Source organism: Haliotis rufescens, unplaced genomic scaffold, assembly GCF_023055435.1.
Source record: "Haliotis rufescens isolate VD_foot unplaced genomic scaffold, xgHalRufe1.0.p SCAF_28, whole genome shotgun sequence".
Classification (NCBI taxonomy): domain Eukaryota; kingdom Metazoa; phylum Mollusca; class Gastropoda; order Lepetellida; family Haliotidae; genus Haliotis; species Haliotis rufescens.
In genome coordinates this window covers 2,328,870-2,344,321 of record NW_025963979.1, presented here as the reverse complement: position 1 = coordinate 2,344,321, position 15,452 = coordinate 2,328,870, and the positions used below count along the sequence as shown (strand labels likewise).

General features: G+C 45.4%; 1 protein-coding gene across 5 annotated transcripts in view; it reads left to right on the top strand.

The window, feature by feature from the left end:
* Window positions 1-15,452, top strand: part of LOC124123002 (tuberin-like) — a 253,029-nt gene that overhangs the window by 177,616 nt on the left and 59,961 nt on the right. For all 5 annotated transcript variants that reach the window (XR_007222962.1, XM_048402652.1, XM_048402651.1 and 2 more), the window contains 3 exons: window positions 555-607; window positions 11,740-12,153; window positions 14,845-15,120. Coding sequence is in view for 4 of the 5 variants with exons in the window: in XM_048402652.1 (XP_048258609.1) it covers window positions 555-607; window positions 11,740-12,153; window positions 14,845-15,120 (743 nt within the window). In the remaining variant the exon portion in view is untranslated. The remainder of the gene's footprint in view (window positions 1-554; window positions 608-11,739; window positions 12,154-14,844; window positions 15,121-15,452) is intronic.

The following is a 15,452-nucleotide window of genomic DNA, read 5'->3' as shown; positions in this document are numbered from 1 at the left end:
CACACACCTCTGACCAGTAACTTCACTTCCACACACTTCTGACCAGCACCCACACTTCACTACACCTCTGACCAGTACCCACACTTCCACACACCTCTCTACAGCGCCCACACTTCCACACACCTCTGACCAGTACCCACACTTCCACACACCTCTGACATGTACCCACACTTCCAAATACCTTTGACCATTACCCACACTTCCACACACCTCTGACCAGTACCCTCACTTTCAAATACATCTGACCAGTACCCGAACTTCCACACACCTCTGACCAGCACCCTCACTTCCACATACCCCTGACCAGTACCCACACTTCCACACACCTCTGACCAGTACCTTCACTTCCACACACTTCTTACCAGCACCCACACTTCACTACACCTCTGACCAGTACCCACACTTCCACACACCTCTGACCAGCACCCACACTTCCACACACCTCTGACCAGGACCCACACTTCCACACACCTCTGACCAGTACACACACACAATAGTATTAAACTGTTTTTTTTATCAAGTACTCTTAATAAACCTGATCTGACATGTTTCAGCTTACATTGATGATGGCAGCATGTTGCAGTCAGCTGTGTCTCTTACTGCACAGGTAACAGTTTCGTAATCAGTACCGGGGATGTACAGTGTATCATGCATAATCAGTACCGGGGACATACAGTGTGTCATGCCTAATCAGTAGTAGGGACGTAAAGTGTATCATGCATATTCAGTAGTTGGGACGTACAATGTACCATGCCTAATCAGTAGTAGGGATGTAAAGTGTATCATGCATATTCAGTAGTTGGGACGTACAGTGTACCATGCCTAATCAGTAGTAGGGACGTAAAGTGTGTCATGCATAATCAGTAGTAGGGATGTACAGTGTATCATGCATAATCAGTACCGGGGACATACAGTGTGTCATGCCTAATCAGTAGTAGGGACGTAAAGTGTATCATGCATATTCAGTAGTTGGGACGTACAGTGTACCATGCCTAATCAGTAGTAGGGACGTAAAGTGTGTCATGCATAATCAGTAGTAGGGATGTACAGTGTATCATGCATCTTCAGTAGTTGGGACGTACAGTGTACCATGCCTAATCAGTAGTAGAGACGTAAAGTGTACCATGCATAATCAGTAGTAGGGACGTAAAGTGTATCATGCATGATCAGTAGTAGGGACGTAAAGTGTATCATGCATATTCAGTAGTTGGGACGTTCAGTGTACCATGCATGATCAGTAGTAGGGATGTACAATGTACCATGCCTAATCAGTAGTAGGGACGTAAAGTGTATCATGCATAATCAGTAGTAGGGACGTAAAGTGTATCATGCATATTCAGTAGTTGGGACGTACAGTGTACCATGCATAATCAGTAGTAGGGACGTAAAGTGTATCATGCATAATCAGTAGTAGGGATGTAAAGTGTACCATGCATAATCAGTAGTAGGGACGTAAAGTGGACCATGCATAATCAGTAGCAGGGACGTAAAGTGTATCATGCATAATCAGTAGTAGGGATGTACAGTGTATCATGCATGATCAGTAGTAGGGATGTAAAGTGTATCATGCATAAGCTATGATCCATACTTTCATCCATCACAAAAATCCCAACTGTGTTCCATCACTATGGCCTCTACTGTGTTCCATCACTATGGCCCCAACTGTGTTCCATCACTATGGCCTCTACTGTGTTCCATCACTATGGCCCCAACTGTGTTCCATCACTATGGCCTCTACTGTGCTCCATCACTATGGCCTCTACTGTTTTCCTTCACTATGGCCCCAACTGTCTTCCATCACTATGATCCATACAGTCTTCCATCACTGGGGACATGGGCGGCCCAGTTGTCTAAGGCGCCACAATACGCTGTGCAGAGTTGCGTCCCTTGGGCACACCAGAAACCTATAATTGTGGGTTCGAATCCCGGTTCGTCCTAATTAAGTGTCTAGGTTTGTCCGGACACCATACCTGTGCTCATTGATTTCACCGAAGTGGTAAACGTCTTAGACCCACATCACTTTGGTCTTTCCTCCCACATTAAGCTGACATGCCGCGATATAACTGGAATACTGTTAAAAGCAGCGTTAAACCAACTCACTCACTCACTCTCCTATCACTTTGAGTGTGGCGTTAAACAACAAACAAAACAAACAAACAAACAATCACTATGACCCCAAGTATCTTCCATTACTATGACCCCTACTATCCTCCATCACTATCACCCCAACTATCTTCCATAAACACCACTATGACCCCAACTGTCTTCCATCACTATGGCCCCTACTGTCTTCCATCACTTTGGCCCCAACTGTCTTCCATCACTATGACCCCAACTGTCTTCCATCACTTTGGCCCCAACTGTCTTCCATCACTATGACCCCAACTATCTTCCATTTCTATGACCCCAACTGTCTTCCATCCCTATGACCCCAACTATCTTCCATTTCTATGACCCCAACTGTCTTCCATCACAATGACCCCCAACTATCTTCCATCACTTTGGCCCCAACTGTCTTCCATCACAATGACCACAACTATCTTCCATTTCTATGACCCAAACTGTCTTCCATCACTATGACCCCCAACTATCTTCCATTTCTATGACCCCAACTGTCTTCCATCACTATGACCCCAACTATCTTCAATTTCTATGACCCCAACTGTCTTCCATCACTATGGCCCCTACTGTCTTCCATTTCTATGACCCCAGCTATAATCCTCCATCACTATGACCCCAACTATCTTCCTTCAATTTGACCCCAACTATCTTCCATTTCTATGACCCCCAACTGTCTTCCATCACTATGGCCCCTACTGTCTTCCATCACTATGACCCCAGCTATCCTCCATCAGTATGACCGCAACTATCTTCCATTCCACCACTATGACCCCAACTGTCTTCAATCACTATGGCCCCTACTGTCTCCCATCACTATGACCCCAACTATCTTCCATCACTATGGCCCCAACTGACTTCCATCACTATGGCCCCAACTGTCTTCCATCACTATGACCCCAACTGTCTTCCATCAGTATGACCCCAACTATCTTCAATCACTTTGGCCCCAACTGTCTTCCATCACTATGACCCCAACTGTCTACCATCAGTATGACCCCAACTGACTTCCATCACTTTGGCCCCAACTGACTTCCATCACTTTGGCCCCAACTGACTTCCATCACTATGACCCCAACTGTCTTCCATCAGTATGACCCCAACTATCTTCAATCACTTTGGCCCCAACTGACTTCCATCACTATGACCCCAACTGTCTTCCATCACTTTGGCCCCTACTATCTCTATCACTTTGACCCCAACTGTCTTCAATCACTTTGGCCCCAACTGTCTTCCATCACTATGACCCCAGCTACCTTCCATTTCTATGACCCCAACTGTCTTCCATCACTATGACCCCAACTTTCTTCCATTCCACCACTATGACCCCAACTGTCTTCAATCACTATGGCCCCTACTGTCTTCCATCACTATGACCCCAACTATCTTCCATCACTATGGCCCCAACTGTCTTCCAGCACTTTGGCCCCAACTGACTTCCACCAGTATGATCCCAACTATCTCTATCACTTTGGCCCCAACTGTCTTCCATCACTATGACCCCAACTGTCTTCCATCAGTATGACCCCAACTGTCTTCCATCACTTTGGCCCCAACTGACTTCCATCACTTTGGCCCCAACTGACTTCCATCACTATGACCCCAACTGTCTTCCATCACTTTGGCCCCAACTGACTTCCATCAGTATGACCCCAACTGTCTTCCATCACTATGACCCCAACTGTCTTCCATCAGTATGACCCCAACTATCTTCAATCACTTTGGCCCCAACTGACTTCCATCACTATGACACCAACTATCTTCCATCACTTTGGCCCCTACTATCTCTATCACTATGGCCCCAACTGTCTTCCATCAGTATGACCCCAACTATCTTCCATTTCTATGACCCCAACTGTCTTCCATCACTATGACCCCAACTTTCTTCCATCACTTTGGCCCCAACTGTCTTCAATCACTATGGCCCCCAACTGTCTTCCATCACTATGGCCCCAACTATCTTTCATCACTATGACCCCAACTATCTTCCATCACTTTGGTCCCAACTATCTTCCATCACTATGACCCCAACTGTCTTCCATCACTATGACCCCAACTATCTTCCATCAGTATGACCCCAACTATCTTCAATCACTTTGGCCCCAACTGTCTTCCATCACTATGACCCCAACTGTCTTCCATCAGTATGACCCAAACTATTTTTAATCACTTTGGCCCCAACTGACTTCCATCACTATGACCCCAACTATCTTCCATCACTTTGGCCCCTACTATCTCTATCACTTTGGCCCCTTCTATCCCTATCACTTTGGCCCGAACTGTCTTCAATCACTTTGGCCCCAACTGTCTTCCATCACTTTGGCCCCAACTATCTTCCATCACTTTGGCCCCTACTATCTCTATCACTTTGACCCCAACTATCTTCAATCACTATGGCCCGAACTGTCTTCAATCACTATGGCCCCAACTGTCTTCCATCAGTATGACCCCAACTATCTTCCATTTCTATGACCCCAACTGTCTTCCATCACTATGACCCCAACTGTCTTCCATCACTTTGGCCCCAACTGTCTTCAATCACTATGGCCCCAACTTTCTTCCATCAGTATGACCCCAACTGTCTTCCATCACTTTGGCCCCAACTATCTTCCATCACTTTGGCCCCTACTATCTCTATCACTTTGACCCCAACTATCTTCAATCACTATGGCCCCAACTGTCTTCAATCACTATGGCCCCAACTGTCTTCCATCAGTATGACCCCAACTATCTTCCATTTCTATGACCCCAACTGTCTTCCATCACTATGACCCCAACTGTCTTCCATCACTTTAGCCCCAACTGTCTTCAATCACTATGGCCCCAACTGTCTTCCATCAGTATGACCCCAACTATCTTCCATCACTATGACCCCAACTATCTTCCATCACTATGACCCCAACTGTCTTCCATCACTATGGCCCCTACTGTCTTCCATCTCTATGACCCCAACTGTCTTCCATCACTTTGGCCCCAACTGTCTTCAATCACTTTGGCCCCAACTGTCTTCCATCACTATGACCCCAACTGACTTCCATCACTTTGGCCCCAACTGACTTCCATCACTTTGGCCCCAACTGACTTCCATCACTTTGGCCCCAACTGACTTCCATCACTTTGGCCCCAACTGTCTTCAATCACTTTGGCCCCAACTGTCTTCCATCACTATGACCCCAACTGACTTCCATCACTTTGGCCCCAACTGACTTCCATCACTTTGGCCCCAACTGACTTCCATCACTATGACCCCAACTGTCTTCCATCAGTATGACCCCAACTATCTTCAATCACTTTGGCCCCAACTGACTTCCATCACTATGACCCCAACTATCTTCCATCACTTTGGCCCCTACTATCTCTATCACTTTGACCCCAACTGTCTTCAATCACTTTGGCCCCAACTGTCTTCCATCACTATGACCCCAACTATCTTCCATCACTATGACCCCAACTGTCTTCCATCACTTTGGCCCCAACTGACTTCCATCACTATGACCCCAACTATCTTCCATCACTTTGGCCCCTACTATCTCTATCACTTTGACCCCAACTGTCTTCAATCACTTTGGCCCCAACTGTCTTCCATCACTATGGCCCCTACTGTCTTCCATCTCTATGACCCCAACTGTCTTCCATCACTTCGGCCCCAACTATCTTCCATCACTTTGACCCCAACTGTCTTCCATCACTATGGCCCCAACTATCTTTCATCACTATGACCCCAACTATCTTCCATCACTTTGGTCCCAACTATCTTCCATCACTTTGACCCCAACTGTCTTCCATCACTATGGCCCCAACTGTCTTCCATCACTATACCCCAACTGTCTTCCATCACTATGACCCCAACTATCTTCCATCAGTATGACCCCAGCTATCCTCCATCACTATGACCCCAACTATCTTCCATCAGTATGACCCCAGCTATCCTCCATCACTATGACCCCAACTGTCTTCCATCCCTATGACCCCAACTATCTTCCATTTCTATGACCCCAACTGTCTTCCATCACAATGACCCCCAACTATCTTCCATTTCTATGACCCCAACTGTCTTCCATCAGTATGACCCCAACTGTCTTCCATCACTATGACCCCAACTATCTTCCATCACTTTGGCCCCAACTGTCTTCCATCACAATGACCACAACTATCTTCCATTTCTATGACCCCAACTGTCTTCCATCACTATGACCCCCAACTATCTTCCATCACTATGACCCCAACTGTCTTCCATCACTATGACCCCAACTATCTTCAATTTCTATGACCCCAACTGTCTTCCATCACTATGGCCCCTACTGTCTTCCATTTCTATGACCCCAGCTATAATCCTCCATCACTATGACCCCAACTATCTTCCTTCAATTTGACCCCAACTATCTTCCATTTCTATGACCCCCAACTGTCTTCCATCACTATGGCCCCTACTGTCTTCCATCACTATGACCCCAGCTATCCTCCATCAGTATGACCGCAACTATCTTCCATTCCACCACTATGACCCCAACTGTCTTCAATCACTATGGCCCCTACTGTCTCCCATCACTATGGCCCCAACTGACTTCCATCACTATGGCCCCAACTGTCTTCCATCACTATGACCCCAACTGTCTTCCATCAGTATGACCCCAACTATCTTCAATCACTTTGGCCCCAACTGTCTTCCATCACTATGACCCCAACTGTCTTCCATCAGTATGACCCCAACTGACTTCCATCACTTTGGCCCCAACTGACTTCCATCACTTTGGCCCCAACTGACTTCCATCACTATGACCCCAACTGTCTTCCATCAGTATGACCCCAACTATCTTCAATCACTTTGGCCCCAACTGACTTCCATCACTATGACCCCAACTATCTTCCATCACTTTGGCCCCTACTATCTCTATCACTTTGACCCCAACTGTCTTCAATCACTTTGGCCCCAACTGTCTTCCATCACTATGACCCCAGCTATCTTCCATTTCTATGACCCCAACTGTCTTCCATCACTATGACCTTAACTTTCTTCCATTCCACCACTATGACCCCAACTGTCTTCAGTCACTATGACCCCAACTATCTTCCATCACTATGGCCCCAACTGTCTTCCAGCACTTTGGCCCCAACTGACTTCCACCAGTATGATCCCAACTATCTCTATCACTTTGGCCCCAACTGTCTTCCATCACTATGACCCCAACTGTCTTCCATCAGTATGACCCCAACTGTCTTCCATCACTTTGGCCCCAACTGACTTCCATCACTTTGGCCCCAACTGACTTCCATCACTATGACCCCAACTGTCTTCCATCACTTTGGCCCCAACTGACTTCCATCAGTATGACCCCAACTGTCTTCCATCACTATGACCCCAACTGTCTTCCATCAGTATGACCCCAACTATCTTCAATCACTTTGGCCCCAACTGACTTCCATCACTATGACACCAACTATCTTCCATCACTTTGGCCCCTACTATCTCTATCACTATGGCCCCAACTGTCTTCCATCAGTATGACCCCAACTATCTTCCATTTCTATGACCCCAACTGTCTTCCATCACTATGACCCCAACTTTCTTCCATCACTTTGGCCCCAACTGTCTTCAATCACTATGGCCCCCAACTCTCTTCCATCACTATGACCCCAACTGTCTTCCATCACTATGACCCAACTATCTTCCATCAGTATGACCCCAACTATCTTCAATCACTTTGGCCCCAACTGTCTTCCATCACCATGACCCCAACTGTCTTCCATCAGTATGACCCAAACTATTTTTAATCACTTTGGCCCCAACTGACTTCCATCACTATGACCCCAACTATCTTCCATCACTTTGGCCCCTACTATCTCTATCACTTTGGCCCCTACTATCCCTATCACTTTGGCCCGAACTGTCTTCAATCACTTTGGCCCCAACTGTCTTCCATCACTTTGGCCCCAACTATCTTCCATCACTTTGGCCCCTACTATCTCTATCACTTTGACCCCAACTATCTTCAATCACTATGGCCCCAACTGTCTTCAATCACTTTGGCCCGAACTGTCTTCAATCACTTTGGCCCGAACTGTCTTCAATCACTTTGGCCCCAACTGTCTTCCATCACTTTGGCCCCAACTGTCTTCAATCACTATGGCCCCAACTGTCTTCCATCAGTATGACCCCAACTGTCTTCCATCACTTTGGCCCCAACTATCTTCCATCACTTTGGCCCCTACTATCTCTATCACTTTGACCCCAACTATCTTCAATCACTATGGCCCCAACTGTCTTCAATCACTATGGCCCCAACTGTCTTCCATCAGTATGACCCCAACTATCTTCCATTTCTATGACCCCAACTGTCTTCCATCACTATGACCCCAACTGTCTTCCATCACTTTAGCCCCAACTGTCTTCAATCACTATGGCCCCAACTGTCTTCCATCAGTATGACCCCAACTATCTTCCATCACTATGACCCCAACTATCTTCCATCACTATGACCCCAACTGTCTTCCATCACTATGGCCCCTACTGTCTTCCATCTCTATGACCCCAACTGTCTTCCATCACTTTGGCCCCAACTGTCTTCAATCACTTTGGCCCCAACTGTCTTCCATCACTATGACCCCCAACTATCTTTCATCACTATGACCCCAACTATCTTCCATCACTTTGGTCCCAACTATCTTCCATCACTTTGACCCCAACTGTCTTCCATCACTATGGCCCCAACTGTCTTCCATCACTATACCCCAACTGTCTTCCATCACTATGACCCCAACTATCTTCCATCAGTATGACCCCAGCTATCCTCCATCACTATGACCCCAACTATCTTCCATCAGTATGACCCCAGCTATCCTCCATCACTATGACCCCAACTGTCTTCCATCAGTATGACCCCAACTGTCTTCCATCACTATGACCCCAACTATCTTTCATCACTATGACCCCAACTATCTTCCATCACTGTGATCCATACTGTTTTCCATCTTCAGGGTCCATACTGTCATCCATCTCTAGGATCCATACTATCTTCCATCACTAGGATCCATACCATCTTCCATCACTAGGACCCATACTATCTTCCATCACTATGACCCCAACTATCTTTCATCACTATGACCCCAACTATCTTCCATCACTATGACCCCAGCTATCCTCCATCAGTATGACCCCAGCTATCTTCCATCACTATGACCCCAACTTTCTTTCATCACTATGACCCCAGCTATCTTCCATCACTATGACCCCAACTATCTTCCATCACTATGACCCCAACTACCTTCCATCAGTATGACCCCAGCTATCCTCCATTAGTATGACCCCAGCTATCCTCCATCACTATGACCCCAACTGTCTTCCATCAGTATGACCCCAACTGTCTTCCATCACTATGACCCCAACTATCTTTCATCACTATGACCCCAACTATCTTCCATCACTGTGATCCATACTGTTTTCCATCTTCAGGGTCCATACTGTCATCCATCTCTAGGATCCATACTATCTTCCATCACTATGATCCATACCATCTTCCATCACTAGGACTCATACTATCTTTCATCACTAGGATCCATACTATCTTCCATCACTAGGATCCATACTATCTTCCATCACTAGGATCCATACTGTCTTCCATCTCTAGGATTCATACTATCTTCCATCACTAGGATCCATACTGTCTTCCATCTCTAGGATCCATACTGTCTTCCATCTCTAGGTTCCATCTCTAGGATCCATACTATCTTCCATCTCTAGGATCCATACTGTCTTCCATCTCTAGGATCCATACTGTCTTCCATCACAAGGATCCATACTATCTTCCATCACTAGGATCCATACTGTCTTCCATCACTAGGATCCATACTGTCTTCCATCTCTAGGATCCATACTATCTTCCATCACTAGGATCCATACTGTCTTCCATCTCTAGGATCCATACTGTCTTCCATCTCTAGGTTCCATCTCTAGGATCCATACTATCTTCCATCTCTAGGATCCATACTGTCTTCCATCTCTAGGCTCCATACTGTCTTCCATCTCTAGGTTCCATCTCTAGGATCCATACTATCTTCCATACTGTCTTCCATCTCTAGGATCCATACTGTCTTCCATCACTAGGATCCATACTGTCTTCCATCACTATGACCCCAACTATCTTCCATCACTATGACCCCAACTACCTTCCATCAGTATGACCCCAGCTATCCTCCATTAGTATGACCCCAGCTATCCTCCATCACTATGACCCCAACTGTCTTCCATCAGTATGACCCCAACTGTCTTCCATCACTATGACCCCAACTATCTTTCATCACTATGACCCCAACTATCTTCCATCAGTATGAACCCAACTACCTTCCATTAGTATGACCCCAGCTATCCTCCATTAGTATGACCCCAGCTATCCTCCATCACTATGACCCCAACTGTCTTCCATCAGTATGACCCCAACTGTCTTCCATCACTATGACCCCAACTATCTTTCATCACTATGACCCCAACTATCTTCCATCACTGATCCATACTATCTTCCATCATTAGGATCCATACTGTTTTCCATCTTCAGGGTCCATACTGTCATCCATCTCTAGGATCCATACTATCTTCCATCACTAGGATCCATACCATCTTACATCACTAGGATCCATACTATCTTCCATCACTAGGATCCATACTATCTTCCATCACTAGGATCCATACTGTCTTCCATCTCTAGGATCCATACTGTCTTCCATCACTAGGATCCATACTGTCTTCCATCTCTAGGATCCATACTGTCTTCCATCTCTAGGTTCCATCTCTAGGATCCATCTCTAGGATCCATACTATCTTCCATCTCTAGGATCCATACTGTCTTCCATCTCTAGGATCCATACTGTCTTCCATCTCTAGGATCCATACTGTCTTCCATCACTAGGATCCATACTATCTTCCATCACTAGGATCCATACTGTCTTCCATCACTAGGATCCATACTGTCTTCCATCTCTAGGATCCATACTATCTTCCATCACTAGGATCCATACTGTCTTCCATCTCTAGGATCCATACTGTCTTCCATCTCTAGGATCCATCTCTAGGATCCATACTATCTTCCATCTCTAGGATCCATACTGTCTTCCATCTCTAGGATCCATACTGTCTTCCATCTCTAGGATCCATACTGTCTTCCATCACTAGGGTCCATGCTATCTTCCATCGCTAGGTCCATACTATGTTCCATCACTAGGATCCATACTGTCTTCCATCACTAGGATCCATACTATGTTCCACCACTAGGATCCATACTATCTTCCATCACGGTGACCCCAATTTTTTCCCATCATTTCAACCCCGATTTGGTAATGTCTTGCTTTGCTGAGGTGTAAAATAAGTCTGTTAATGTAAGAGTTGCATGTTGGGACTTATTCTCAGAATCCTTTAAATTCGTGACAACATTTTTAGCTCATCCAAATTAAGACATAATTAGATATTAATTGCACAGAATTCAGACACTTAACCTGACTGGATTATGCTGAACCTGAAAATCACTGTACGAGCTAACGATGTTGAAATGACCTTAGAAAGTAGATATATGAGTGTATATGATGGAACCTGTAACCTGCTGGTATTTGTACTTGTGTTTTTTGGCCTTTCAGGGAGAATCAGTTGCAGTCCAGGCAAGCGTGTCTTCTTTGGACCATTGCCTCACAGTGACCAGCAGTGACCCCTCCACTGATGGGGGAGCCAACACAAACATGCACTTTCAGTCACCATACTCGCTGCGTAAGACAAGTTCCTCTCCTTCTTTGTTTGGGTCCTACAGTGAAGAGTCCGGCTTCCCAGACCAGTTGACTGACGACAGACTCATGGAAGGCACAGAGGTAGTGCTGGAGCACAAGGCAGAGGTACCCTCAACCCTCCATGCAGTGGGAGGACTAGGTGAGGAGCAGGGTCTCCACGCAGGTGGTGTACCATCAGAAGGAACCAGCCTGGGAGATTGTCAAACAGACTCAACTCCTCTACAACTCTTAGAGGAATGTGTAGCCAGAAGACAGGACTCCTCTCAACAGGTGGGTGTCTAGCATGATCAATGTTTTGTTGACATTGAAGAATATGCTTGCTTGAAGAATTCATTGAAGTTCTGATTCGTCTGAAGCTTTACATAATTATCCTCTCCTCGTTGAGATAATAACAGTACTGTAGAGACACCAGTATATATGTCCTGAAGTAGTGGAAGTGTCAGTACTGTAGAGACACCAGTATTATTGTCCTGAAATAGTGGAAGTGTCAGTACTGTAGAGACACCAGTATATATGTCCTGAAATAGTGGAAGTGTCAGTACTGTAGTCACACCAGTATATATGTCCTGAAGTAGTGGAAGTGTCAGTACTCTAGACACACCAGTATATATGTCCTGAAGTAGTGGAAGTGTCAGTACTGTAGACACACCAGTATAAATGTCCTGAAGTAGTGGAAGTGTCAGTACCGTAGACACACCAGTATATATGTCCTGAAGTAGTGGAAGTGTCAGTACCGTAGACACACCAGTGTATATGTCCTGAAGTAGTGGAAGTGTCAGTACCGTAGACACACCAGTATATATGTCCTGAAGTAGTGGAAGTGTCAGTACTGTAGACACACCAGTATATATGTCCTGAAGTAGTGGAAGTGTCAGTACTGTAGAGACACCAGTATATATGTCCTGAAGTAGTGGAAGTGTCAGTACCGTAGACACACCAGTATATATGTCCTGAAGTTGTGGAAGTGTCAGTACTGTAGGCACACCAGTATTATTGTCCTGAAATAGTGGAAGTGTCAGTACTGTAGACACACCAGTATATATGTCCTGAAGTAGTGGAAGTGTCAGTACCGTAGACACACCAGTATATATGTCTTGAAGTAGTGGAAGTGGTATATATTTACTGGTGTGACTACAGTACTGATACTTCCACTACTTCAGGACATGGGGGGCACAGTTGGCCCAGTCGTCTAAGGCGCCGCGATTCGCTATGCAGAGTTGCGTCCCTTGGGCACGCCAGAATCCTATGATTGTGGGTTCGAATCCCGGTTTCTAGGTTTGTCAGCACCATACCCGTGCTCGTGGGTTTCACCGAAGTGGTAAATGTCTTAGACCTGCATCACTTCGGGTTTTCCTCCCACATTAAGACATGCCGTGATATAACTGGAATACTGTTAAAAGCGGCGTTAAACCCAACTCACTCACTCACTCACTCTCTACAGTTCTGACACTTCCACTACTTCAGGACATATATACTGGTGTGTCTACAGTACTGACACTTCCACTACTCCAGGACATATATACTGGTGTGTCTACAGTACTGACACTTCCACTACTTCAGGACATATACACTGGTGTGTCTACAGTACTGACACTTCCACTACTTCAGGACATATACACTGGTGTGTCTACAACAGTACTGACACTTCCACTACTTCAGGACATATATACTGGTGTGTCTACAACAGTACTGACACTTCCACTACTTCAGGACATATATACTGGTGTGACTACAGTACTGACACTTCCACTACTCCAGGACATATACTACAGTACTGATACTTCCACTACTCCAGGACATATATACTGGTGTGTCTACGGTACTGACACTTCCACTACTTCAGGACATTTATACTGGTGTGTCTACAGTAATGACACTTCCACTACTTCAGAACATATATACTGGTGTGTCTACGGTACTGACACTTCCACTACTTCAGGACATATATACTGGTGTGTCTACAGTACTGACACTTCCACTACTTCAGAACATATATACTGGTGTGTCTACAGTACTGACACTTCCACTACTTTAGGACATATATACTGGTGTGTCTACAGTACTGACACTTCCACTACTTCAGGACATATATACTGGTGTGTCTACAGTACTGACACTTCCACTACTTCAGGACATATATACTGGTGTGCCTACAGTACTGACACTTCTACTACTTCAGGACATATATACTGGTGTGGCTACAGTACTGACACTTCCACTACTTCAGGACATATATACTGGTGTGTCTACAGTACTGGTGAGGCACACCAGTATATATGTCCTGAACTAGTTGGAGTGTCAGTACTGTAGAGACACACCAGGACCTTGTGGTGACAAGCAATAACTTTTGGTTAAATGGGAAGGAAAGAACAAAGTGTCCGCATGTAATGATCTTGACCTATTAGAAAATTCTGTTCATTCTCGTGTTAGGAGTTGTTTCCCTTTGTAAAATGCTTCACCTTTGCAAGAACCTTGCTATGTCAATGTGTTATTATTGGTAAATATGAGTTTCGCCTTTAGGAGGGTATTGCAGAATCCTCATTCACTACATTATCAATGCAGGAAACAACTGTATGCCATAAGCATGGTTGTCTTTTCCTTCTCATAACTGGAACATCCATTTAGATGAGGCAATATGCAATCGAGGGAGGTCATATAACAACTGGTTCCACACTACCTATAAACAGACAGCTTTGCACTTTTACAGACAGCTATGTTTTAATCTTAACGTAGATCAAGATCTTAAATCCTAGCTATCTTATAGTCACACTTAGATCGGTTTGTCCAAGTGAAATATGACTTCAATGGTAATTGTAATTACCTAAGATTTGGCTGTAACTATTGGAGTCTTATTTGTTTTACCGTAATGTGCTGCAATGAGATGTGAAACTGTGGATGCTTTACGGGTTGGTTCATGTTGTATGTAGTGTACCTGGCATGTGGCCTTCCTTCCCTTTGCAGTGGCAGCAGCAGGCAGGCAGCAGTTCCCACGACTCATCTGTGCAAGATGAGGTTTCAGATTTACAACCTGTCAAAAAGAGAGGCCACACAATTTCTGTGATGTCCCCTGCCCAGGATGTCAGACAGTCGGACGACACTGATCCGAAGGGGGCGAAGGGAGGCCGAAGCAAAGAATTCAGAGGAGGTGTTAGTCCAAGTTTTGTATTTCTGCAGCTGTTTCACAACCATCCACTCTTCAGTGGATCTGACACCCCAGTTCTCCTTCCTCAAACTGAGGTGAGTTGGTCTAGCAGATCAGATAGCCATGTTTTCATACCCTAACTGAGATGGCCCCAAATATCAGATACCCCAGTTCTCTTACCTCAAACTGACATGGGTTTACTCCAGTAGATCAGATGCCGCAGTTCTCCAACCCCAAACTGAGGTGAGTTGGCCCAAAAGATCAGATACCTTGGATGAGAACTGGAGTATCTGATCTACTGAGCTAACCCATCTCAGCAGATCAGATACTCCAGTTCTCATGCCTCAAACTGACGTGAGCTGGCATAGCAGGTCAGATAGCCATACTTTCCCATCCTAAATTGATGTAAGCTCAGTGGATCGATACC